Raw genomic sequence first — 24811 nt, 5'->3', positions numbered from 1 at the left:
ACTTAAGCTGATAGCTAGGTCCCCAGCTGATGGCAATTTGGGAATTACTGCCTCCTGGAGGCAGTGCACTGTTGGGGTGGGCTTATGGGTATTATAGCCAGCTTCCTCTTGCCAATGTTTGGCACACTCTTCTGTTTCTGTTCTGTATCTGATGTTGGCCAGGAGGTGATGTCCACTCTCTACTCAAGCCATCATTTTTCCTTCCATCATGGAGCACCCCCCTCCCTTGACTCTGTAAATCAAAATAAACACTTTTCGCAAACTGCTTTTGGTCAGGTTCTTTGTGCAGCAAAATGATGCTGACTGCAAAAGTCCCAATTCTCTAATGGACATGAGTAAAGAGGTCCATCAACACAATTTTCTCAGGCCCAGGTAGACATGTTTCTTGTTGTCCATGATAGAATCAAAACACACAAGGAAAACATGAAAGCAATCTCTCTCTTCTCCCCTTCCCTCTAAATGAGAAAGTGCTCTAATCTTCTAAACATCCATTATTGTAAGTCACAGGTGAGATATTTTGTTGGCTTAAAGTAAGTAGCATATATTACAGAAAAATTATGTATGCTTGTTCAAATTGAAAAGCTTTGAGGGGAAAAAATAACCAAAGTACACATAAAAATATTTACTGGGGCTGGGGAGATGGCTCAGTAGTTAAAAGTCACTTACTTGCAAATCCTGCTTGCCCAAGTTCAATTCCCCAGTACCCTCATAAAGAGGAATATGCAGTGGCAAGAGGCCCTGATACACCCACCGACACACTATTTCATAATTTAAAAATTGATAAAAATATATTTACCTCACATCTTTTATGAGTTGAAATAATCAGATGAAACAACTTGAACATGGTAATTTATTTTATGCAGCTGTTTAAATCCATTATTTAAAAATTATCAAAAGGCACTTTAAAAAACATTTAAAAACACATTTTTCTGACTTAACGGTGATCACTTAAAATAAGCAAGTCACCAAACATTATTAAACCATTCAATGACACTATTACTTTAAATAATCTTTAAATTCCAAAACACAAATATTAACTATATGTAATACAACACACTGCTTAGCAGTAAGATTAGTTTCCCTCTAATAATATACTTCATGTAGATTATTAAGTCATAGAGCCCTGCAAAATTATACAAACTTACCTAATATAAACCAAAAACTAGTAGAGAGGTAAGGGAGTTGAGATGAAGCAAAATTCAACTCTTCCAGACTTGCTTCTTGAATGAGAGCCTGTGCAAGTTCTGTTTCAATCTGTGTTAAAATTGCTAATACAACTCTACAATATAAACATTTTCTTATCATTGGAGGTTACATTAAGCATAAAATAGACCACAGGTTGCTGCCCAAATTTCCTTCTTATGTTTTTGTCAGTTCTAATGTAAAGTAGAAAAATGAAGCATATGAGTCTTTTGTCAGAGAAGTGGGGAAGACCCAAATACTTAACTTTCTTTAATTATTACAGAAGTAGACTTAATGTTAAATTGTGTATTTTTAATTAGGGCAAGTATCCTGAGAACCAGTAGACATTTCTCTTAGACTTTTAATCTCACAGGGAAACTGAAACCTAATAGGTATAAAAGTATCAGCGAATGATATAAATTTTAGTCACCAATAGCAGTCAAATTAACCTTATGAAGGAAGCCTTAAGAGCAGCTAGACAATGGAAGCTGGTTATGATGGGACCATCAAGGCAATGATCAAGTGCACTGATACTGAAAATTTGAATGAATGAAACACTAGGTAAATAAAACCTGATCAATCCGTGAGGGAGTCTTTCAAGTACAAAAGGGCCTTGATCTGGTAATATACTTTGATAATCTCAAAAAAGGGTATAAAAATTAACAGTCAAGAAACAACTATGAAAATAACCATTTAGCAAACTCAACATTCAAATCCAACTATCATATTCAAGAAGTAGTTAGAATGGTGATTTATTTCTTAATCTTATTATGGTTACAAAATGATCTCTAAATATAAGGTATTTGAAGACAATCAAACTTTGGGACAAAACCTTTTTAGCTATGACTTTCCCACTAGAAAATAAAAGCATACTTTTACTGGAGAACATAAGGCATTCAAAGCCTCATGTTTTGACATCACACTAAAATCATTTAGCAGAGTAATATCTATCTTAATCTAGAAGACTGTGAATAAACCATCATCAGGAAATCTAAATTTTTTGCCTCATTAGATCCTGGAATAATAAAAAGATTCTTAAAAGTGATGAAATTTAAATAATGGTGTGAGTTAGCAGAAAATGCTCCAGTATAAAACAGCATTTTTCTACTTCTATTGAAAATTTTTAGTAACAATAGTGGATGCTTTTGATGACACTCATTCAAATAAACTTTTAATGAATTCATGTGTATGTATTAGTACTTATTGAACTCTTCCTGCTCAATGTGAACTTACAAACTTGAATAATTTAGATTTTTTTTTTTTTTTTTTGAGGTAGGGTATCACACTAGCTCAAGCTGACCTGGATTTTACTATGTAGTCTCAGGATGGCCTCAAACTCACGGTGATCCTCCTACCTCTGTTTCCCAAGTCCTTGGATTAAAGGTTTGTGCCACCATGCGAGGCTGAGAATTGTAGATTTTTTGAGGGCCCTGATAATAGTCATTGTAGAGAACCAAAGTATTTTCCCCAAAGCAATGGCCTTTCTTAAATTATCTTTATATTATTTACCTTTAATATATCATGATCTTACTGTTGTAGCTGCTGTTTTGCTTTTGAGGCAGGGTCTCTCTAGTTCAAACTGACCTGGAATTCACTATGCAGTCCCAGGCTGGCCTTTAACTCACAGCAATCCTCCTTTGTCAGCCTCTTGAGTGCTGGGATTAAAGGTGTTCACTACCATGCCAGACTTAAAACATGTTTTTTAAGTCTTTGAAAAATGCCTCTTTCATGAGGAAGCAATCCTGAGTGTGTTCCAAAGACTATCTGCACCAGAAACATTAGGAAAAGTGGACAATGGTTCTCAATCTAGGATGAGTAAGATTTACCTACTGGGCTTCTTAAACCACAGTGCTAGCCTCTGCCCTGGAGGGGTTGCAGCTCTAACTAGCTGTCAGGTACTAATGCTGCCAACACTGTTGAGAAGATATGGTAAGAATGCATATTCTGGGGCCTCATGCTAAAATCAAGACCTCCATTTAACTCCTAGCCAGAATGGGAGAAACAAAATTTAAGATTTCCTATAGCAATTTAGCTAGTTAATTTGATTATTATCGGCCAATAGTTCCATATGTTATATATCAGATATGTAAAAAGGGAACAATGCTAAATGACTAACCCCAAGGCTGGCATAACACAATGGACACACAGGCCTGGAATATAAACCAGCTCTATTTCATCTAGTTTTATGACAGTGGAAAAGTTACTTTCTTCTCTGAACCTCAATTTTGCTTCCTCATCTACAATAAGGAATAACACCTAATTTGTTAGAACTAACACGCATGTGTAGAGCAAGATCAGTACCTGGCACAGAGTAGGCACCAGATGAACACTACGTATTACTAACTGTAAGAAACATGCAAAATATTTCCTACAGTATCTGATTTTATAACTCCATTCAACTCAAATATTTATACTATAAGGTAATAGAATAACAAATCGTTGTACGTATTGCTCCCTATTTGGGACCAGGAGTATTCTAAGAATCTTCTATTAACTTACATAATTTTCATTAAAATCCTGAGGTAGGTAGTATTATCCCTAACTTACAGATGAGGAAATTGAGGCACAGAAAGATTAAGTAAAATACACACGGTTACAAAACTGGTAACAGAAACTTACAAGCTAGGCTGCCTAACTCCAGAGCCCAGGATTCATTGCAGCATTCATTTTCTATAAGCAAATCTTATGATTTTTGGATGATTATGATAAAGCATTTATATCTGTAGTTCTACTATAGATAAAATCATTCCAAACCATGGAAAAGAGCAAAATGAATACCTTAAAATTATGGCAGATGATATCATCATAAAACAATTGAAACCAATTTAACAGGTAAAGTTGATATGTTTTTTCATTATATGGACAGAGTAATTTATCTTAGCCACTGAAATGTACATCCTTTCAAATATATCATCCAAAGAGATCACGATTTTGGCACAATTAGTATAAAGTATTTAGCCAAGAAAGATAGTCAAAGGTATAAGACCACATAATATTAACACAATGATCAGAAATGTAAATCATATGCAATATTTAAAACCATTTTATGGAAAACTGTAAAATAGTATACTCTATACTCATATTGCTGAAGACACAAAGAGGTTAAAACTTTGTATCCTTCCAGAAACTCTTTGAATAGAGAATAACTCAAGTGAGAATAAAATATTTGTGAGTATGCTGATGATGGCAGTCTTAAGTAGGCATGCTGTTGTCAGAATGAGTCAGCATCAGACTTTCAGGGTGTTATTCATAAATAAAGTATATGGCATTTTAGTTTGCTTACACAATTTTCATTTGCAGTGTTTTAATTAACTCTGGACAAAACTTGCATTCAAAATATTTTGTCAGTGTCAACAGCCACATCAAACTTAAAAATAAATTTAAAACTTTTAAACAACTTATGAAAGGCACAAACAGGTTCTTATCTCTCAATAAGATGAGAATAAAAGGAACAATAATTATGTGTTCGGAAGAGTTCCAAATAATCAATTTAAAATGTCATTTAGTCATTCCTGAGAGTGGCAGCGGTGTAAGAAAAACATGCTCAAATAGCATTAAAGTTAATATCATTTCCCCATAATTAACAATAGGCAAATTTGGGGGAAAAAAATCAAACTTCATGTTTTACAGAATGCTGTCAATGCTTTGATTAAATACACAATAGTGGAGAATGGTATTCGAGTGGTTAAACATTTAGAATAGTGACAAAAGGGGCTTGGTAAAGGATTAATTAGAACCAAGTATACAATATAGCCAAGGTTCATGATAATGTCAAAATGTTGTTTTATTAACACACTTAAGTGCCACTCTTACTCAACCTTCTTGAAGAAATACTGCCAACTAGAAATAACTACAGCAAAGTTTTCATTAGACAACTGTGAGGGGTTGGTTCATTTCCATACTATAAATGAGTCATCAGCACTGTGCAATAATTCCTCCCAAAATCTTCTTTAAGGCAGATCTACTCAGCATTGTGTTACTAACAGGCTGTAGTTGCAGTTTTGGCCAATTTAACCGTCGTTGTTTCTCAGTGACAGTAATGCCCATGGTTGGGAACAGGTAACAGAATCTCTTTTCTAGTTCTTTCTCTGTCACCATTTTAAAAACACAAATTCTTCACACATGTATTTATATATTACTGTATCAAAACACACATTTTAACAGACTTTTCAGCTCATTAAAAGCTTCAGGTTGCAGTCACTCGTTTAATGATTTCTATGTGGAATGGTCACTTAGAGCAAATTCCTCACTGAGATGCAGGAGTCCTTCAGTGCAATGCTAGAATGTTTCACCTCAGTTCACTCACATTTTGCTTTCAAGGGTTGCCTAATTTTACTTTTTTATCTTCATTTTTGTTTGTTTGACCAATTTCCTTTAGTATATCCTCATGTAAGATAGGTTGATACCTATATAAATAACCATATGGACGAAGATGATAGACGAGGTATTCTAATACATACATAGTTGTGGGATCAACATAATGAAAAGAAACTGCAAGATCAGAACAGCAACCAGGACCCTAGAAAGGCAGTGGAAACGGGCATGTTAATTAGCAGCACATGAACACACATGCACCACATACTTACCAAGGACACACTAGTAACAGAACAGAAGCACCAGAGGTTGCAGGTAAAGCAACAGTACCCACCTTATAAGACTTGTGAAAGAAAGCAACCTTCTTACAGTTCCTAGTAATTTAAAATCAAACATGGATTGCCAAAGTACTTTGAACGGAAATGATATTTTCTTACACTTTTTAGTGTTTTAACAGATAAAATTCTTGAGACTTCTTTAAATGAAAGAGGATGCTTTACAAAGAATAGAGGCTCTATTTGTCTACCTTTTGCTTTCTCTATATAATTTTTCTTACCATAACTTTACATTTGACTCAGCCTGAGAGACGTTTCTGGAGCAGCAGTGACTGAAGCCTTGCCCATGTGGGTTTCTAATCCCACACCATGCCAATGAGCCTCCAACCCCATACAATGGTATCTCCAACTCCCTACCTTACCAGTTAACTCACAGTGCAGTATTTAAGAAAGGAAGTCTCAAGCCAGATTTGCATTTGAATAACAAGTCTGATGGTTAGTATTTGACCTGGGCAACTTGTAAATCTGAGTTTCAATTTCCCCATCTACAAAAGGTGGTAATTTAAAGGAGAAGGGAATATGTAAAATGCTTATGGTTAGTCTAAACCTTAGTAATTGCTCAGTACTATTAGAATTCAGGTGGCCTCAGGTAAATTGGTCAGATTTAAACTTTGCTCAATTACATCATCCTAAGAGGTCTCTAATAGAGTTGGTTTAAAAACAAGTTTAAAGACTGGAGAGATTACTTAGTGGTTAAGGCACTTGCCTGCAAAGCCAAAGGACCTAGATTCTATTCCTATTCCCCAGTACCTACCTAAAGCCAGATGCACATGGAGGAGGCACATGTGTCTGGAGTTTTTTTTTTTGCAGTAGAGGACCTGGCATGCCCATTCTCTCTCTCTCTCCCTCTCTCTCTCTCTTTCTCTCTAAACACACACACACACACACACACACACACAGAGCAGGCTTAAACAAAACAAAAATGTAAAAAAAAAAAAATTGTAAAGCAAACAAAAAGGAATGAAAAAATAAAAAATAAAAAACAGAACTGGAGTGGCCAGGCATGGTGGCACATGCCTTTAATCCAAGCACTCCAGAGGTAGAGGTAGGAAGATCACTGTGAGTTCAAGGCCACTCTGAGATTACGTCGTGAATTCCAGGTCAGCTTGAGCCAAAACCAAAAAAGAACTGGAATGAAAAAATGAAAGACCAATCTAGGGCCAGGATCAGTATTAGAAGAATAATTTATCCAAATGACAATAACAAAATTTGAGATCTTTTCAGGTATTGTTGCAGTAACAGAGGAAAATATTCTCACAACTTCCCAGGAAAGATTCATAGTGACCCATTAAATTAACACTTCATAATTGATATTTACAAGTATGTAGTTTACAGTACAGTAAAACTGAATAGTCAGAAGCTGTCCATTACATTTTCTGTGCCTTTCTTCTGAATTGTCCTTTGAATCAATCCCTGGACATTTGAGATTCTTGGATAACCATACAGATGCTGGAAAATTAGTACCTATTACACCTTTGTGGGATAGTAAAGAAGAAACAAACTGAAAGCTAGGAATGATGACATACACCTGTAATTCAAGACTATGTGAGGCTGAGTTGGTGAATGTTGGGCTATGTAGTATAAGACCCGATCATATATGTTAAGCCCAAATGTGAAAAGTAACCAGAAAAGTCAATTTATGATATGCAAATCACCTATGTTCAAGAAATATAGGGGAGCTACAGATACAGTTTAAAATTTTATAGTAGTTATATTAAAATGTGAATGTAGGTGAAATTAACTTGAATATATTTTTATTTAACTGAAAACTTCTATTCTACTGTTCCAATATGCAAAAGTATTCAAAAACGAACAAATCATTCCTATTTGTGCTAAGTCCTTGTGCATCTTGTGATAGCACCTTGCAAGCCAGACCACTTCAGTGCCACTTCAGGTTTCACAGCCACATGGGGCTGGCGGTCACTGTACACCACACAGGGCACTCACAGCCATATGGGGCTGCTGGTCACTACACACTACATAGGTCAGGACACACTTAACTGCTACTGGTATAATTTTTTGGCTTACTTGTAACTGCTAATCCTCTCTAGAAGCATTTTGTTTGAAGAACAAACATTTAACATGTCAAAGATACTTAGTTACTTGATGTATTTGATGTCAAAATTTGGAGTGATTTTAAAGTCTTCAAAAAAAATGACATAATACTTCAGTATAGCAATACTTAAAATAACAGACAAAAATATCCTTTTAAATCCTATTTTTGCAAACTCTTCTAAAAACAGCAAAATTGTCCTCACTTTTTCCTTTTGAAAGAAATTTCATATGCTTCCAGTATTGTAATTATTTGATAGTATTTACTTTATCATGCTATCATATTGAACTTTTTTACTGAATAGGAAGGATGTTATTATTCTTAAAGATTATAAGCAATAAAAGACACCAAAAGACAAATTATATTAGAAAAGAAACAAGATCATTCTTTGTAGAGGAGTATGGGTACCTAAAAAAATCTCATTTCCAGTAAAAATCATCAGAAATAAATAATTTTCTAAGAGTCAGATTTAAAAGATACTTTGAAATGTTCTCAAATGACTGGGGATATAGTTCAGTGATGGGACTCATTTTTATCTGCTTTTTTATGCTTTCATTCTACATTAAAAAAAATTATATTCTCTTTACTACTTCCTCTGTGCTAAAATGCTGGTTTCCTTCCCACCCCATGGACTCTACCCTCTCAAACTGCATACCAAAAATAAACCCTTTCCTTCTAAAAAAAAAAAAAAGTTCTAGGGCTTGAGAAATGGCTTGGCGGTTAAGCGCTTGCCTGTGAAGCCTAAGGACCTCGGTTCAAGGCTCAATTCCCCAGGACCCATGTAAGCCAGAAGCACAAGGTTGTACAAGCATCTGGAGTTCGTTTGCAGTGCCTGAAGGTCCTGGCATGTCCATTCTCTCTCCCTCTCTATCTGCCTCTTTCTCTCTCTGTCACTCTCAAATAAATAATTTTTTTTTGTAAAAAAAAAAAAAAAAGTTCTAGGGCTGGAGAGATGGCTTAGTGGTTAAATGCTTGCCTGTGAAGCCTAAGGACCCCAGTTCGAGGGTCAGTTCCCCAGGTTCCACGTTAGCCAGATGCACAAGGGGGCGCACGCGTCTGGAGTTCGTTTGCAGAGGCTGGAAGCCCTGGCGCGCCCATTCTCTCTCCCTCCCTCTATCTGTCCTTCTCTCTGTGTCTGTCGCTCTCAAATAAATAAATAAATAAAAATTTTAAAAAAAATGTTTAAAAAAAAAAAGTTCTAGCTACTGATATTAAAAAAAAAAAAAAAACATGGGCTAGAGATAACTAGCTCAGTGGTTAAAGGAATTTACTTGCAAAGGCTGATTGGCCTGAGTTCAATTCCCCAGTATCCAGATACACAAAATGGGACATGTATCTAAAGTTCATTTGCAGTGGCAGGAGGCCCTAGCATGCCCATATTCTTCCTCCTTTTCTCTCTCCTTTTCTCTGCTTGCAAATACATACATACATACACAACACAATAGTTTTATTTTTATTTATTTGACAGAGAAAGAGGGAGAGAGAAAATGGGCGTGCCAGGGCTTCCAGCTACTATAAATGAACTCTAGACACATGTACGCCCTTGTGCATCTGGCTAACATGGGTCCTGGGGAATCAAACCTGAGTCCTTTGGCTTTGCAAGCAAGTGCCTTAACCACTAAGCTATCCCTCCAGCCCTGCAAATATATATCTTTAAAAAGTATACACACAGGGCTTTACCCTACTTCTGCTTTCTCATGGGCAGGAGTTCTTAATACTCTCCTCCTTCCTTAAGTTCTATACTTTACCCTGCTCGTATCTTCTCATGGGCAGGATTTCTTTTTTTTTAAATTTCAGAGAGAAAGAGGGAGATAGAGAATAGGTACACTAAGGCCTTCAGCCAATGTAAATGATGTAAATGTAAAAGATGCATGTGCCACCTTGTGCATCTTGTTTACGTGGGTCCTGAGGAATTGAACTTGGGTCCTTTGGCTTTGCAGGCAAACACCTTAACTGTTAAGCCATTTCTCTCAACTCTTTTTCTCTTTAATAAAATCTCTCTAAGCTTAAAAAAAATTATCTAGTTTAGTATTTTTCAATCAAACAAATTTATCATCATAGAATGTCTATGCTTACCTCTACAGGAGGATAATAGTTATAGTTCCAGTACCAAAAGGTTTTAGGTAGATAACCTTTGATTAAGTGGTGTTCTGGCACAAAAGGATGGAAAGTTTCTTTTCCAGTGGTATCTCTGGAATCCCCAGCTTCCACATTTATAGTTTCCATGCATTTTCCCAGAGCCAAGTCTTCGATGGAGGAACTATGTGTACATTTTTCTGTTTTAAATGCATCAACAAACCTTTTCAAGGCTTCTTTGCTTAGCACATATCCTGCTCCTCCACTCATGTAACCCTGCTTCACATAGGGTTTAAATCTTCTCCCAAAGTATATGGGTTGCTCAGGGTCATACTTTGACAGGAGCCACCTCAAGTTGTCCAGGATGACATAAGTGTCATCATCTGCTTTCATAAACCAATCCGCATCCTCTAAGTAATGGTCATGGACATACTGAAAAGCTCTGATTGTTTTCCAGTACAGCTGATCTCTGCCTTCTTTGGTTTTTAATCCCACAGCAGGGAAGTTTTTATTTTCTTCTGAGCTCATGAACAACACTTTATTACAACGCTGGGCCCATGTAGCTTTGACGTGTTTGGCCTTTTTCTCTAGATTTTGAGGGCCTGTCATAACCCAGCAGAGAATTTTAACTTTTTGGTAGAGGTTCTCAGAGATGTCTATGTTCTCATCTATTGAAAAAAACAGTTTCAAGAGTTATATTTATACACACACACATACACACACACACACACACACACACACACACACACTCCACATAAATTGTATTTATTGCACTTATTATACTTATCTATTACTAACACCTTAGATTAATGAAAGAAAAAAAACACAAATTGACATTCTGTTCTATTGGTCCCATGTCATTAGGTCCTAAATGCTCACTGACTCACTGTAAAAACATCATTATCTGAAAGTCTGTTAAAAATGCACTATTGCCAGGTGTGGTGGTGCACGCCTTTAATCCCAGCACTTGGGAGGCAGAGGTAGGAGGATCGCCGAGAGTTCGAGGCTACCCTGAGACTACATAGTGAATTCCAGGTCAGCCTGAGCCAGAGTGAGACCCTATTTCGGGAAAAAAAAAAAAAAAATGCACTATTGCAGGCTTCACCCCAGATCTTCTGCACTGCCAAGTTCTGCTGACTCACATTCATGTTGAACACTACCTTAAACAGCTACTGTTTGCCATTTCAGACAATACACAGCAGGGCGTTCACAGAAGTTTCTCCCTCAACATGATGAAGCTCAACTAAGGCTACTTAAGAAGCAGCAAGCTTAGAAACTTACAATAGGTTTAACAACCTGGCTCAAGCTTCTCATCTGGGTGCAAACAACTTATAGGTCCTCAGACCAGGACCACATTATGAGTAACACTGGGTCTAAATGAAGAGCCCAGTTAGCAGATTCGAGACTGTTTCTTAAAATACCTATGGCAAAGTACCAATACTTACATTAGAGGTTTATACTTTATACATATGATAAAAATGAGTCACTACAAAGCAACTAAAAAAATACAAAACATAGCCCTAACATTGGAGGTAGGCAGACATGATCAGGCTTGGAGGTCACTGAAGAAGTATCCTGCCTCCTGTCTCCCTGCTATGAAAGGCAAAAGGGTAGAGATAGATCAATTACTTACCTGGTCAAAAGTTATGCTATAGAGGTGGGAGGAATGGTTATCCCTCAATTAGATAATATACTATACACCCTCCAGGAAGAAGACCCTTGCTCACAAATCCTCAGTGCTGAGCCTGCCCACTTCTCTGAGCTCTAACTCATAAAGCATAACTTCCTTTTGTTTTTCTTTCTTTCCCTTTTTTTGAATGCTAGGCAAAATCCCAAGTATGCTTGCTCTGGTACTCTGTGACTATTCCACCGTCTTCTCAATAAATCTCTTGCTTTACCCCTTGTCATCTGAGTGCCTAATTTTCATGGTCGTGACACAAGAGACCTGACAGTCTAGAAATCTGCAACACTAAGTCTTTATTTTTAGATTCAGACAAAATTACTGTCAAATTATTATAGCTGCTTTACTTTCAATTTCAATACTTACTTAGTCACAGACCACACTTTGAATATCAATGCTATAGGCTATTCCTAAGTATATCCTAAAGTTAAAGTCAAATACTGGGTTAAAGCTTCAATCCCATGAAGCTAATATTTAATGACATCACACAGATGAAGAAAGGGCTTGAAAGAAATCTTGAAGAAAACCTAACATTAGAGCAAAGACTGATTAGAGATAAGAGACCAGGAGAAAATGAAGTCTTTGTGACCTATCCTTACATTCTTTTTTTCTAGTTCTTTGACTCTCAAAAGAAAAAAAGATTAGCTATATTAACTACTGATAAAAATGCAAATTAATATTTACACACATACCTTATGATCTTTCCTTGGAAAATAAGTCTAAGCAAAACCAGACACAGATATAAGCCATGGTAACAAAACTGGACCTATTCTTCAAGTCATGGCTTCTGAACTATTTTTACTTAAAACTAAATTGAAAATTAGCAACTTCCTAAGTACTGGGTTAAAGCAATTCTCCTAAAGCATATCCCAAAATTACCTTGGGCTGTGGTGATGGCTGAGCAGTTGAAAGTGCTTGCTGACAAAGCAGCATGGTCCAGGCTTGATTCCCCAGAAACCCATGTAAGCCAGATGGCAAAAAGTGGTGCTTGTGTCTGGAGTTCACTTGTAGTGGCAAGAGGCCCTAACATGCCCATATTCTCCCTTTCTCTCTCTTACAAAAAAATAAAAATATTTTTTTTTTTTTTTAGAATCTGATATACAGAGCTCATTTGAATCAAAAGACAGATAACAATACATTATAACAAGAGTTATCTAACTTCTCCAACACTTTGAATACTTACTTTTTAGTAACATAAACCATACCTTTATGTTGGCTAGAATCTGCATTGAAGTTCATTTGTCCTTCTAGATGATTGTGCCCATTATCATCTGAGTGTCTAGCATGAGGATCATTATGAAGAATATTGGGCTGGTTGGGCTGGGGATCACCTTGTTCTCCCAGCAAAATACTAAATAGTTGAGAACATAAAAAAAATCCTATTGCTGATCCACAAAGGAAGGTTAAAAAATTCAGCCAAGATTTAGAGGCCATTTCCCGAAAGTATATTTCTGTTAAAAAAAAAAATGCACACCAAAAGTGTTTAGTAGCATGTTTTAAAGCAATATATATTATTAATAATAATAATTCTAAGGCTTAGCTATCATGAAAAGTTAATTTCTTTCCTACAGGAAAACATTTCTAATCATATTTAACTTTCTTATCTGTGACTTTACCAGGTTTTCTTTGATGCTGTAACAGACCTTTATGGATAATTCAATAAAAGATGAGTAACAGGTAGAATCATCCCTGCTGGCATAGAGCCCAGAAAATTGTCAGTATTTGCACACAGAATTTCCTTTTCTTCCCACCTCCTTCTTCTCCTTCTTGTACCCAAGCCTGCTTGCCATGGTCTTTTTATTCTTTCTTGGCTATCAACTCACTTGTAAGACTGTGAGCCTGATAGATTAGGCTGTATCCTGACTGTTCTGCTAACTGCCTGTTCTCCATTTGCCTCTCCCTTCCCTAAGATACAATATTGAAGTTAGGGCAGAGATTTATCACTTCAAATCAAAGGCTAGAAATTATTAAGCTTAATGAGAAAAGCACGTCAAAAATCTGAGACAGACCAAAAGTCACATTTTTTTTTTACACCAAACAGCCTTGTAGAAAACAAATGTAAAATTCTTGAGCAAAGTTAAATGGACACATGAATGCACACATGATTGTAAGAAATGAAATCACCTTAGTGCCAACAAAGTGTTCATGATCCCAGTGGAGGATCAATCATAATCATCCCTTACATTATATTTACCTCATATTAGAAAAAAGATGCCATGCACAACTTTCATAGACAGACAGAAGTCAATTCCTGACTTCAAAGCCTCACAGGAGAGGCCTCATTCTCTTACGAGCTAATGCAACTGGTGGCTAAAAGTTGAAACCAGTGTCCATGTACCAGTTCCCAAACCCTACCCTCTTTAGAGTTACAGTGAATTCACTCCACTATGTTCTATACCAGACTAACAAAGCCTGTGTGGCAGCATGTCTATTTACAACCAACATTTTCTGGATATTTAAGTGCTCTGATGAAGCACACTACACCCAGTTACCCAAGATTTCTGAAAGAAATTGAGGAGAGTCATGACTGTTTTCATGCATGCCAACGCAATATCCCTTCTTTAGCCCATGATGAGTTTCTTTTGGTCAGAACCATCAGGTGAATCACTTCTAGATGTGCTGCTGCATTTGCATAGTCAAAGTACACTTTTCTCTTCATACCACATTAAAGTGGTCATACATCATTTTTATCTCACACTTTCCTTTTAAAATTAAGACCAATCTTTTGTACTGACACATCTTATACATGTTTGCAAATATAATACAAGTGAGGCTTCATGTTAAAAATATTCTTCTTATGATTGTCATGGCAATCTGAAGATGTGGTAGCAGTATCCCTGTATTACAGGTGAGGAAAGCGTGGAGGCTATGTTATGTCTTGAATGTGATATGTGATATGTTCCGTGTAGGTTCAGGTGTTTGGTCCCCAGCTGGTGATGCATCTTTGGTTGTGGAACATTTTGGACATGTTACTTTCCTTTGGGCTATCAGATTACTAAAACAATGGACTCTAAAGAATAAAAATTTACTCTGGAATAAGAGCAAGAGTAAAGCCCTGGTGCCAACCAGAGAAAGAATATACCTCTCAGGAAGAAGGTTTCATAAGGTTTTGACAACTTAACAGACTACCTTGAAGGACAGCCAAGACAATGATGGGCCAATGAAAAGCAAAACTAACCCCTTGACCAGGACTGCTTAATTATGCACACCTTTGGCTATCTACTTAAACATAAACCTCATGTCAGTAAATGAACCCCTTTACTAATTAATTTCTCTTCTCACTGTAGTCACACTGAATACATTTCCTTTGACTGCTTTTTCATGATTCTCTTTAATTGGCATACTGGGGACAGGTGGCTAATCCTAGCTTGTTCAGGCTGCCAGAGCCCAAGCTTTGACCCTAAAAACTCTGTTAACATGATTAAATGCTTTCTAAAATTAGGAACAAGAGAAAGATGTCTACTTTCAGCAGTCTTACTCAACACAGTATGGCAAATTCTAGTCAGTGTAATAAAGAAAAAGGAAATATAAGGGCTGGGGAAATGGCTCAGTGGTTAAAGGTGTTTGCGTGAAAGCATGCCGACCCAGGTTTGATTCCCCAGTGCCCATATAAAGCCAGATGCACAAAGTAAATTCCAAAAGGAAGGGAGGGATGGAGGGAGAGAAAGAAGGAAAGGAAAAAAGGGAAGGGAGAGAGGAATGAAAGGCACACAGTAGAATAGTATGGAAAACAATACAGATCAAAGGAAAAAACTGAAAATAATTTCTACAAAAAGTGAACACAGCAAGGCCACAGGATACATGGTAGATTGATTGTACTTTGGTACACCAACAATGAAAATGTGCCTATCAAAACCAAGTAACACCATTTTCAACTGCTCAATAAGAACTAATTGCCTACAAAATGAACAAAACATGGATAATAATTAATAAAAACTAAATAATGCTGCTGAAAGAAATCAGGTAAGACTGAAATAAGGAGACATGAAGTAAGAAACTTCAACATAATCAAGATAACAAGTCTCCCCAAATTGATATTCAGACTTAATGCAATTTCTATTAAAGCGCGAACAAACAATATTTTATATTAAGGAAAAAAATAGGACACAGCAATTTTGAAAATAAATAAAAGTAACAATAACTGGTCTACTTGAGCTCCAGTCATTGCAGAGCTACATTTACCAAGAATGTATACCAGCACTGATGGAGGAAAAAATTTGCAACGGAAAAGCCAGAAAGAAATCCACAGTGGATGCTCACGTGACTTCTGGCACTGCTACATAAACAAATGAATGGAGGAGACAACGTTTTCAATAAATGATGTTAAACATTTCTCTCATCCTAGATATAAACAAATGTTGAACTGCAAAAGCATAATTTTTTAGAAAAAGCTAGAAAAAATTTGGTATCTAGAGCCAGGAACATGAATTCTTAGCCTTGACAACCAAGTTAAATTTACAGAAGTAAAGTCTGAAAAATTAAGACTTCGTCTAAATTAAAAACTTTTGCTCTATAAAAACTTATCAGAAAGATAAAACACAAGCTAGGGGGAAATATTTGCAAATCACTAGAATGTACAAAGAAGCTTCAAAACTAAAAACCAAAGAAAAATGAAAGAGTAGTTAGAAGTGAGCAAACCACATTTCAACAAAGGTGTAGCCATAACAAGACTTCAAGACATTTCATCAGGAAATAGTTCACCAAATATAGAGATAATGAGAATGTTAAGAGTAGCCAGGCATGAAGTATATGTCGAATCCCACGATGCACAGTTCACAGCCAGCCAGTACTACACAGGAAGACGCTGTCTCACAAAAATAGACTTTCAGCTTAACCACTAAGAAAAAGCAAATTAAAACAAGTTATTGCTAAGCACCTATAAGATGGCTAAACTATAACCACAGTGATAACTAGCAAATGCCAGTGAGAAAACGCAGAAAGCAAATCAATAAACATTGCTATTGATGGTGTAAAATGGTGTGTGGCCAGTATGGAGCAAGATGCAAGGAGGCTGAGGATATAGCTCAGCTGGTAGAATGCCTGCCTAGCATATACTGGATTTAATCCCCAGCACTGCATAAAACTTGGTATGGTGACACATACCAGTAATCCCAGCTTTAAGGAGATGGAGGCAGGAGGAGCCCAAGTGCAAGGTCTTCCTCATCCACAAAGGAGTCCATCCTTGGCTATATGAGACTTTGTCTCAAAAATAAACTAAAAAACAAAGAATATAACTATTATAACCATGTGTTTAAAAACACAGAAAAATATTCTAATTCATTAAACAAACCCAACTTAACTCAGAATAAAGTTATTCACCCTAACAAAAATAGGAAACACTAAATTCATGACATACAATCCAGTGAAGCTCACCACTTCCATGCCCTCTACCTCCTACAACTATTTAGGGGTTTAAAAATCATAGAAATCAGGCACCCATGGTCCCACCTTTTCTATTTACCTCTGGCAGGTAAGTGGCTGGACAGAAGCTACCACTTAGCAAATTCTTTTGCCACCAAGATTTGACAGAGGACCCACAAAACATATAGCATAGAAAACTATAGTCCAATCTCTCTCCACAACATTATGTTAGCCAAAAGAAGGCAGCACAAATTCTAGCTAATCGGACTTTGGGTAGCCTAGAAACAAACTTCAAAATGAGGCATGCAGGTTAAGGTAGGTTATTAAAAAATGGAAAAATGGGCTGAAGAGATGGATCAGCAGTTAAGGTGCTTGCCTGTAAAGCCTAACAACCCATGTTCAATTCCCCAGTTCCCAGTTAAAGCCTGATGCTCAAAGTGATACATACATCTGGAGTTTGTTTGCACTGGCTGGAGGCCCTGGCATATGCCCATTCTGTCTGTCTCCCATCTCTCTCCCTATTCACAAATAGTTTTTTTTAAAAAAATGGAAAATTTAACATTAAACAGATAAAGAGCCAAAAAACAAAAAGCCAAAACATTTTTTTTCCAAATAAACTTCAACTTTTATTCAATTCAGCTACATCTTGCTAAGACTTGAGATTGACATTTCTTTTTTAAAAACAATATTTTATTTTATTTATTTGACAAAGAGGTAGAATGGGTGTGTCAGGGCCTCCTGCCACTGCAAACGAACTCCAGATGCATGTGCTTCCTTGTGCATCTGGCTAATGTGGGTCTTGGGGAATTGAACTTGGGTCCTTTGGCTTTGCAGGCAAACACCTTAACTGTTAAGCCATCACTCCAGCCCTCTTTTCCTTTTTTTTGGAGGCAGAGTTTCACTGAAGCCCAGACTGATCTGGAATTCACTCTGCAGTCCAGGTTAAGGTTGGTTTTCATTAGCATGAAACATTCTAATCTCTGATCTTACAGAAGGCCACCAGGATCTTCTCAGTTTAACTCCTTTCCTTTCATGAGAGTTGTCTTTTTTGGTTGTGTTTATTCTGAGCCAGGGTCTCATGCAACAGGCTGGCCTCAAACTTAATATGAAGAATAGCTGAGGAAGACCTTGAACTCCTGATCCTCTTGCTTCCACCTCCCAAGTGCTAGGATTACAGGTATGCACCTGGTCCAACAATGTCTTTGTTTTTGTTCTTTCCCCACTCTCCCTTTCTGTACAGTGCATTCTATACATTGTTTAAACTACCCAGTTCCTTTCTTACAAGACACTTTGCTACTCTGCAATCACTAAATTCTTGACAAACAATTGCTATTAATTGCTCTCCCATGTGAGATTTTTGTCTTTAAAACTTGCTAGACAGTCTCTCTCTCTCCATCTCTCTTACAAATAAATAACAATATTTTTGTTCATTTTTATTTATTTATTTGAGAGTGACAGAGAGAGAAAGAGGCACATAGAGAGAGAGAGAGAGGGAGAGAGAGAATGGGTGCACCAGGGCTTCCAGCCACTGCAAACGAACTCCAGACGCGTATGCCCCCTTGTTCATCTGACTAACGTGGGTCCTGGAGAATCGAGCCTCGAACCAGGGTCCTTCAGCTTCACAGGCAAGTGCTTAAGCGCTAAGCCATCTCTCCAGCCCTAATAATAAAATATTAAGTATAACTCTTAGTTTCAACATTCCCCATGATGCCCATTCCTCTCTGCCATGACCAAATTAAATAATCTCCCATCAAACCTTTCTTTGTTCTTCCACTGACACCTCCACTATACTCAAGATACCGTGTTATAACAATATCCCTTTCCACCATTAGGCTATGAACTCCTTGTATGAGTTACTTTTAAATGTCGAGACCAAATGCCTGTTTTAACAACATAAAGGAAACAGTTTCAACGGGCTGGTGGATGACAGCTTGGACCCATGTGCTTGGAAGAACATGGTGGCAGAAGCATGGCTGTTCTTCATTTTGGGCTAACAGAGACAGAGACAGGATCCAAGGGCCAACTAGAACCTCCAGTGGCCTAGTTTACCAGCTAAAGCCTACCTCCTAAGGTTTCCACAAACTCCCAAAATAGCACCATGAGCTGGGGACAAAGCATTCAAAACATGAGCCTGTGGACATCTAACATTCAAACCACACACTCCCCAAAAAGCAGCAGCTAGGACTTTTCTCTTTACAGTTCCCTTATCTCACACACTCCCAAGATGGGGTGGGGCTCTCTCCAAGTCTGTATTTGTGCTGCCTGATTTAACCTTATTCAGTAGCCACAATCTACTGTAGGTAGAACTATGCCCACAATCCCTATCACCAGCTGTTCCAAAGCTTTCAACAATACTCTCCTCATCTCAATGACCAAAGAGGGGATGAGTTATCACTGAATAAAACATATGCCCACATAATTCTTACGAATGTCCCCTATGAAATCTTGAGGCCCCACATGAAGCTTCTGTGTACACATCAGTAACGTACAAAGCCATAAAGTACACATGCAACTTGAGTCATACACATTATTTCCTCAGCATTTGACTCATATGAACAAGTACATGTTAATTCAGGGACAGATTAGAAATATTTCCTACTGCTTATTAACTGATGATATCTATAGAAAAAGAAATAACACACAAAAAAATACAACCTTAGCACTCTTCAGAAAGAGCTTTGGAATTTTACAAATCCTAAGCATATAAGTTTAACAAGTACATTAATGAACCTGGTATTATTATAACCATTTCTTACCTCTACAATTTGTTTTCCACATAATTCAAGAGATTAGCATGGGGAGTTATAAAGAACAACTTTTGTATGCTACTGAAAGTTAAACTGGTATGAATTCAAATTCAAGTACTGCAAGTTCAGGAAATTAAATTCCCTTAGTAATCAAAGAAAATAGCTACATGATATACTCAAAAGAAAATAATATAGTGGCACCATTGAGGAAGACATGGCAGAAAGACTGTTAAAAGCCCAAAGAAGGAAAGGACTGCTTACAATTCTGTCTTGCAGACACAAAGTAGCCTCGATATTCATGACCCCACAGTGGCTGATGCTAACTACACAAGACCTACATAATACAAGGGGCAAAAATGATGACATCAAAATAGAAGACTGGGAAAAGAAAAGGGATTCAGGAGGGGGAAAAGTGAGGATGGTGGGAGGGGACTATGATCATGGTATATATTGTGTATATGTATGGAGGTTGTCAATAAAAAGTTTAAAAATGGCACTTTACACAGCAAGAACATAAAACAATTATGAACATTTATATATGTCTAATAACAGACTTTAAAACATAGGAAGCAGAAGTAGCCAAGGTGCTGGGGAGATGGCTAAGTCTGGAAAGTAACTGTCACTTCAGTTTTGCCTCAGCAATCCCTCCCCACCTCCTCAGTCCCCCAAGCCTACAGGACTGGCTACTTCTCCAGTGGAATACAGGTATTTCCTTTGTGGTACAAGGCTTCGTTTTGCAGCAAATTAGCCTTACTTTGCCAACCTACAGATATGTCCCCTACTGGTTTTTGTCAGAGGGACAAAACTGTCAGATTTAAATAGTTTAAGGAGGGGAAAAAGCACATGTGGAAACTTTAATATATAACTCACACAGCATTTCACATTAAGGAAAGATAGCTTCTGTGAGAAATAGTATTAAGGGGGCTGAAGAAACGGCTTAGCAGTTAAGGTGCTTGCCTTCAAAGCCTAAGGTCCTAGATTCGATTCCCAAAGACTCACATAAGCCAGATGCGCAAGGAGGTATGTGTCTGGAGTTCATTTGCAATGACTGAAGGCCCTGGCATGCCCATTCCCCCTATCTGTGCTTCTCTCTCTCTCTCTCTCCCTCTCTCTCTCTCTCTCTCTCTCTCTCAAGTAAATTTAAATAAAAGAAAAGAAACAGTATTAAGGGCTGTAGAGATGGTTTAATGGTTATGGTACTTGCATGCAAAGCTTAAGGACCCAGGTTCAATTTCCCAGTACCCACATAAACCATATGCACAAGGTGGTGCATGCATCTGTAGTTCTTTTCAGTGGCTGAAAGCCCTGGCACACCAACTCTCTCCCTGCCTTTCTCTGTCTGTCTAATAAATAAAATAAAATATTTTAAAAGAAAAATGTATAAAAATAATTAAATCTGAACTGGTGGGATAGCTTAGCTGTTAAGGCACTTGCCTGCAAAGCCAAACAACCCCAGTTTGATTCCCCAGGACTCATGTAAGCCAGATGCACAAGGTGGCATAGGTGTCTGGAGTTGAGTGGCTGGAGGCCCTGGCATGGCCATATTCTTCCTCCCTCCCTCCTTCTCTCTCTCCCTCTTCCTCCTTCCCTCCCTCCCTCCTTCCCTCCCTATATTTATCTTTCTCTCTCAAATAAATAAAAATATTTAAAAAGTAATAATTAAATCTTTTAGGAAACATAAACAATCAGCTAGATTCATTTCTAATAATTAACAATTCCAAATGTTTCTAAGATTTCAATATTTTTAATAAAAAAAACTAGAAGAAAACATCTTTTTGCATAATTATGTCATGAACTGAGATTGTTCTAAAATTCAGCAACTACAATAATAGAAAAACACTAAGTTTATTCACTGATAAATTTCTGGTGGCAGAGCAGCTGATTCAAAAAGAATGTTTCTTCATGACATGTTAAATGAGTGTAGAGCATGAAGACAAGTAACTGACATAAACAAAAAGGTGAAGAAAATAAGAGTCACAGGTAAACAAATCATCAAAAAAGTCCATGGTGCTCAAATTTTATTAGCAATTTTAAAAAGTAAATCAAATGAAGAGATACTACTTTTCATTTTTACTTATTTATTTTGTTTCTTTGAGTTAGAGTCTTGCTCTTGCCCAGGCTGACCTGGAATTCACTATGGAGTCTCAGAGTGGTCTTAAATTCACGGTGGCGTGTGCCACCACTTCGGCTTTGGGACATACCACTTGTAAGCTTTTAAGCTTTTTTTAAAAAAATAACTGGCATCATGCATTCTTTCTTACAATATATACTTTATTGACTCTGAAGATCTGGAAATTATCTTTTAAGTTTTTAAATAAGTATTCCCTGATCTATCATCTCATGATCAGAAATTATCTCAAGAATATGATTATAGGGCTGGAGAGATGGCTTAGCAGTTAAGCGCTTGCCTGTGAAGCCTAAGGACCCAGGTTCGAGGCTTGATTCCCCAGGACCCACATTAGCCAGATGCACAAGTGGATGCACGCATCTGGAGTTCGTTTGCAGTGGCTGGAGGCCCTGGTGCGCCCATTCTCTCTCTCTCTCTCTCTTCCTCTTCCTCTCTCTGTCTGTTGCTCTCAAATAAATAAATAAAAATTTTAAAAAAAAGAATATGATTATAGAAGACTTCCATGTTGTTCATGACAGCCTAAGCCTCAGGCATTCGCTAATGGACTTATACATCCATGTAACAGAATATGCTGCAGCTGTTAAAAAAAATAACCCATGCTGATAAGAAGATCTCTATCTCTGGCTAATCTCATTAAATCTTAATAAGGTGTATTTTATAAAGCAGAAATTAATAGGGAAAAATAAACCCAAACAAACTCTAGACGGAGAACAATATACAAAAAGTCTAAAGTTTTATTACTGCCTCTATCACCAGCTCTCCCTCAAGGCTAGTGTGAAGTCATCTCCTTCACAAGGAGCACAGTAGTGCAAACCTATGATCCTAACACTAGGGGAGGGAGCAGGATCAAGAGTTCAAAGCTACCCTCAGCTACATGACACTCTGCCTTATAAAAACAAAACTAAGGGGTTTCAGGGATGGCGGCAGAGGTTGGCAAAGCACTTACTATACAAGCATAAGGATGCCAGTTGAGATCCCCAGCACCCATGAAAAAGTTGAGTATGGTAACATATGCCTATTATCCCAGCACTGGGGAGGGAAAGACAGGAGAATCCCTAGGGCTTGCTGACTAGCTCATTGGTGAGCTCTAGATTCAGGAGAGACAATGTGTCAAAAATAAAGTAGAAAAATATTGAGGAAGACTCATGACATCAACCTCTAGCCTCTATACACATTCATAAGCACCATGAACACAGACATACATATGCACACATAACACACATACACATGTAAAAGAACAAAATACTTATATCAGCGTTTTAATGTAAAATGTAATGTAATGATCAGGTTCTACCCACTAATCACTATTTACCCGTGTCACTATTTTTCTCCCTAATACAACCTCCCTCATTTTAAGAACTATTTATTACCCACTGTGCTTTTTAAATGGTGGCATATATATATATATATATATATATATACACACACACACACACACACATACCACACACATATAAATTTCTATATATGTAAAACATAAAAATCTATATAGCTTTAATTTTCTGACAAAAACTAAGGCATGGTATTCATTTAGAGTAAAAAATCAAAACACGTGTAATTTTCCCACAGTAGCTTCACAAAAGGATCTCTTGATCCTTTTCAGACTGCTCCAAGACTCTGGAGTCAAACTGACAAATAAATGCCTGCTACACACTTCCTAGTGGACCATAGCCCTCTCCAATTCAACATGTCCAAAAGTGAGTCATTGTCTTCCTCCCTTACATCTGTTCATCTTACCTTAATTACTGGGAATTATCTAAATTATCACCACTGTGTTATTTTACTCAGAGCCATATGATTAGTGAAACTAGAAATTAGGTATGCATTCTTTTTGTGTGTGTAAGTGGGAAGAGCTGAGGATCATACCCAGGGTCTTGCACATGCTAAGCAGGAACTACCACAATGACCACTCCCAAGACAGTCTTAATGCTTCTCTTACTCTCAGCTCAAATCCAGTGGGCAAGTGTTTGCAATTCTACTTCCTATATACTTTTCTAATACAGCATCTGTTCACTCTATTTACACTATGCCCTATTTCAGTCAATTTCAAGCAACTGCACTACTTAACCTGTCTCCCTCTAGAAGTGCCATCTCTTCTCAAATCATCCCTACTCCATTACTCTTAAACTGAAGGGCCCCTAAACTAAAAAGTTGATCATATCACCCCACAATTCTTCTCACAGAATCCCACTCCATACAAGTGCAACAAGTGCAAAAGGAACCACCTTTAATTATGATATGAAAAGCCTCTCCCTTATCTAGACTACCATTCCTTCCAGCTTCCTCTTTCACTATCCATGCCTTTACATTTATACTTCAGCAATCCTGAACTGTCAACAGTTCCATAAACATCCCAACATAGTGTGCACCACTATTCTAACTGCATTATCTGACTAAAATGCCCTCTACTCTATCCTCTAACCTCTGTAAGTGCTTTTAAAGCCAAGGCTTCTTAACCTGGGCTTGCCATGACTTGTGCAAGCTTGCTAAATATGCTGTTGAGGGGGCATCCTGGGCCTCTACTAGATGACAGTAGCATTCCCACAAATGGTAACAACCAAAAGTCTAACCAAGCCCAATGTCTCCTTGGAGGAGAAAATCCAGTAACTGGTTAAATCCAGGAAGCTTAGTTCCTTAATACACATAAAATATCTCAGAAAAGATAAAGGCTGTTGAAAATTGGTTGCCTATAAGAATGACATTACTGGGCTGGAGAGATGGCTTAGCAGTTAAGTGCTTGCCTGTGAAGCCTAAGGACTCCGGTTCGAGGCTCAATTTCCCAGGACCCACGTTAGCCAGATGCACAAGGGGGCGCAAGCGTCTGGAGTTCATTTGCAGTGGCTGGAGGCCCTGGCATGCCCATTCTGTTTTTCTCTCTATCTGCTCTTTCTCTGTCTGTCCCTCTCAAATAAATAAATAAAAATATTTTTAAAA

The 24811-nt window shown here is 37.4% G+C and overlaps 1 protein-coding gene across 4 annotated transcripts in view; it reads right to left on the bottom strand.

The window, feature by feature from the left end:
- Positions 1–885: 885 nt before the first annotated feature.
- The window catches only part of C1galt1 (core 1 synthase, glycoprotein-N-acetylgalactosamine 3-beta-galactosyltransferase 1), a 28874-nt gene continuing 4948 nt past the window's right edge, over positions 886–24811 (bottom strand). For all 4 annotated transcript variants that reach the window (XM_045160575.1, XM_045160576.1, XM_045160577.1 and 1 more), the window contains 3 exons: positions 12847–13092; positions 9961–10628; positions 886–5701 (listed from right to left, as the gene is read on the bottom strand). In XM_045160575.1, coding sequence (XP_045016510.1) covers positions 5498–5701; positions 9961–10628; positions 12847–13092 — 1118 coding nt within the window. In that variant the 3' untranslated portion in view covers positions 886–5497. The remainder of the gene's footprint in view (positions 5702–9960; positions 10629–12846; positions 13093–24811) is intronic.

Source organism: Jaculus jaculus, chromosome 10 (genome assembly GCF_020740685.1).
Source record: "Jaculus jaculus isolate mJacJac1 chromosome 10, mJacJac1.mat.Y.cur, whole genome shotgun sequence".
NCBI lineage: Eukaryota > Metazoa > Chordata > Mammalia > Rodentia > Dipodidae > Jaculus > Jaculus jaculus.
Note: the sequence above shows the minus strand (reverse complement) of the source record. Positions and strands in the feature narration are given on the sequence as shown.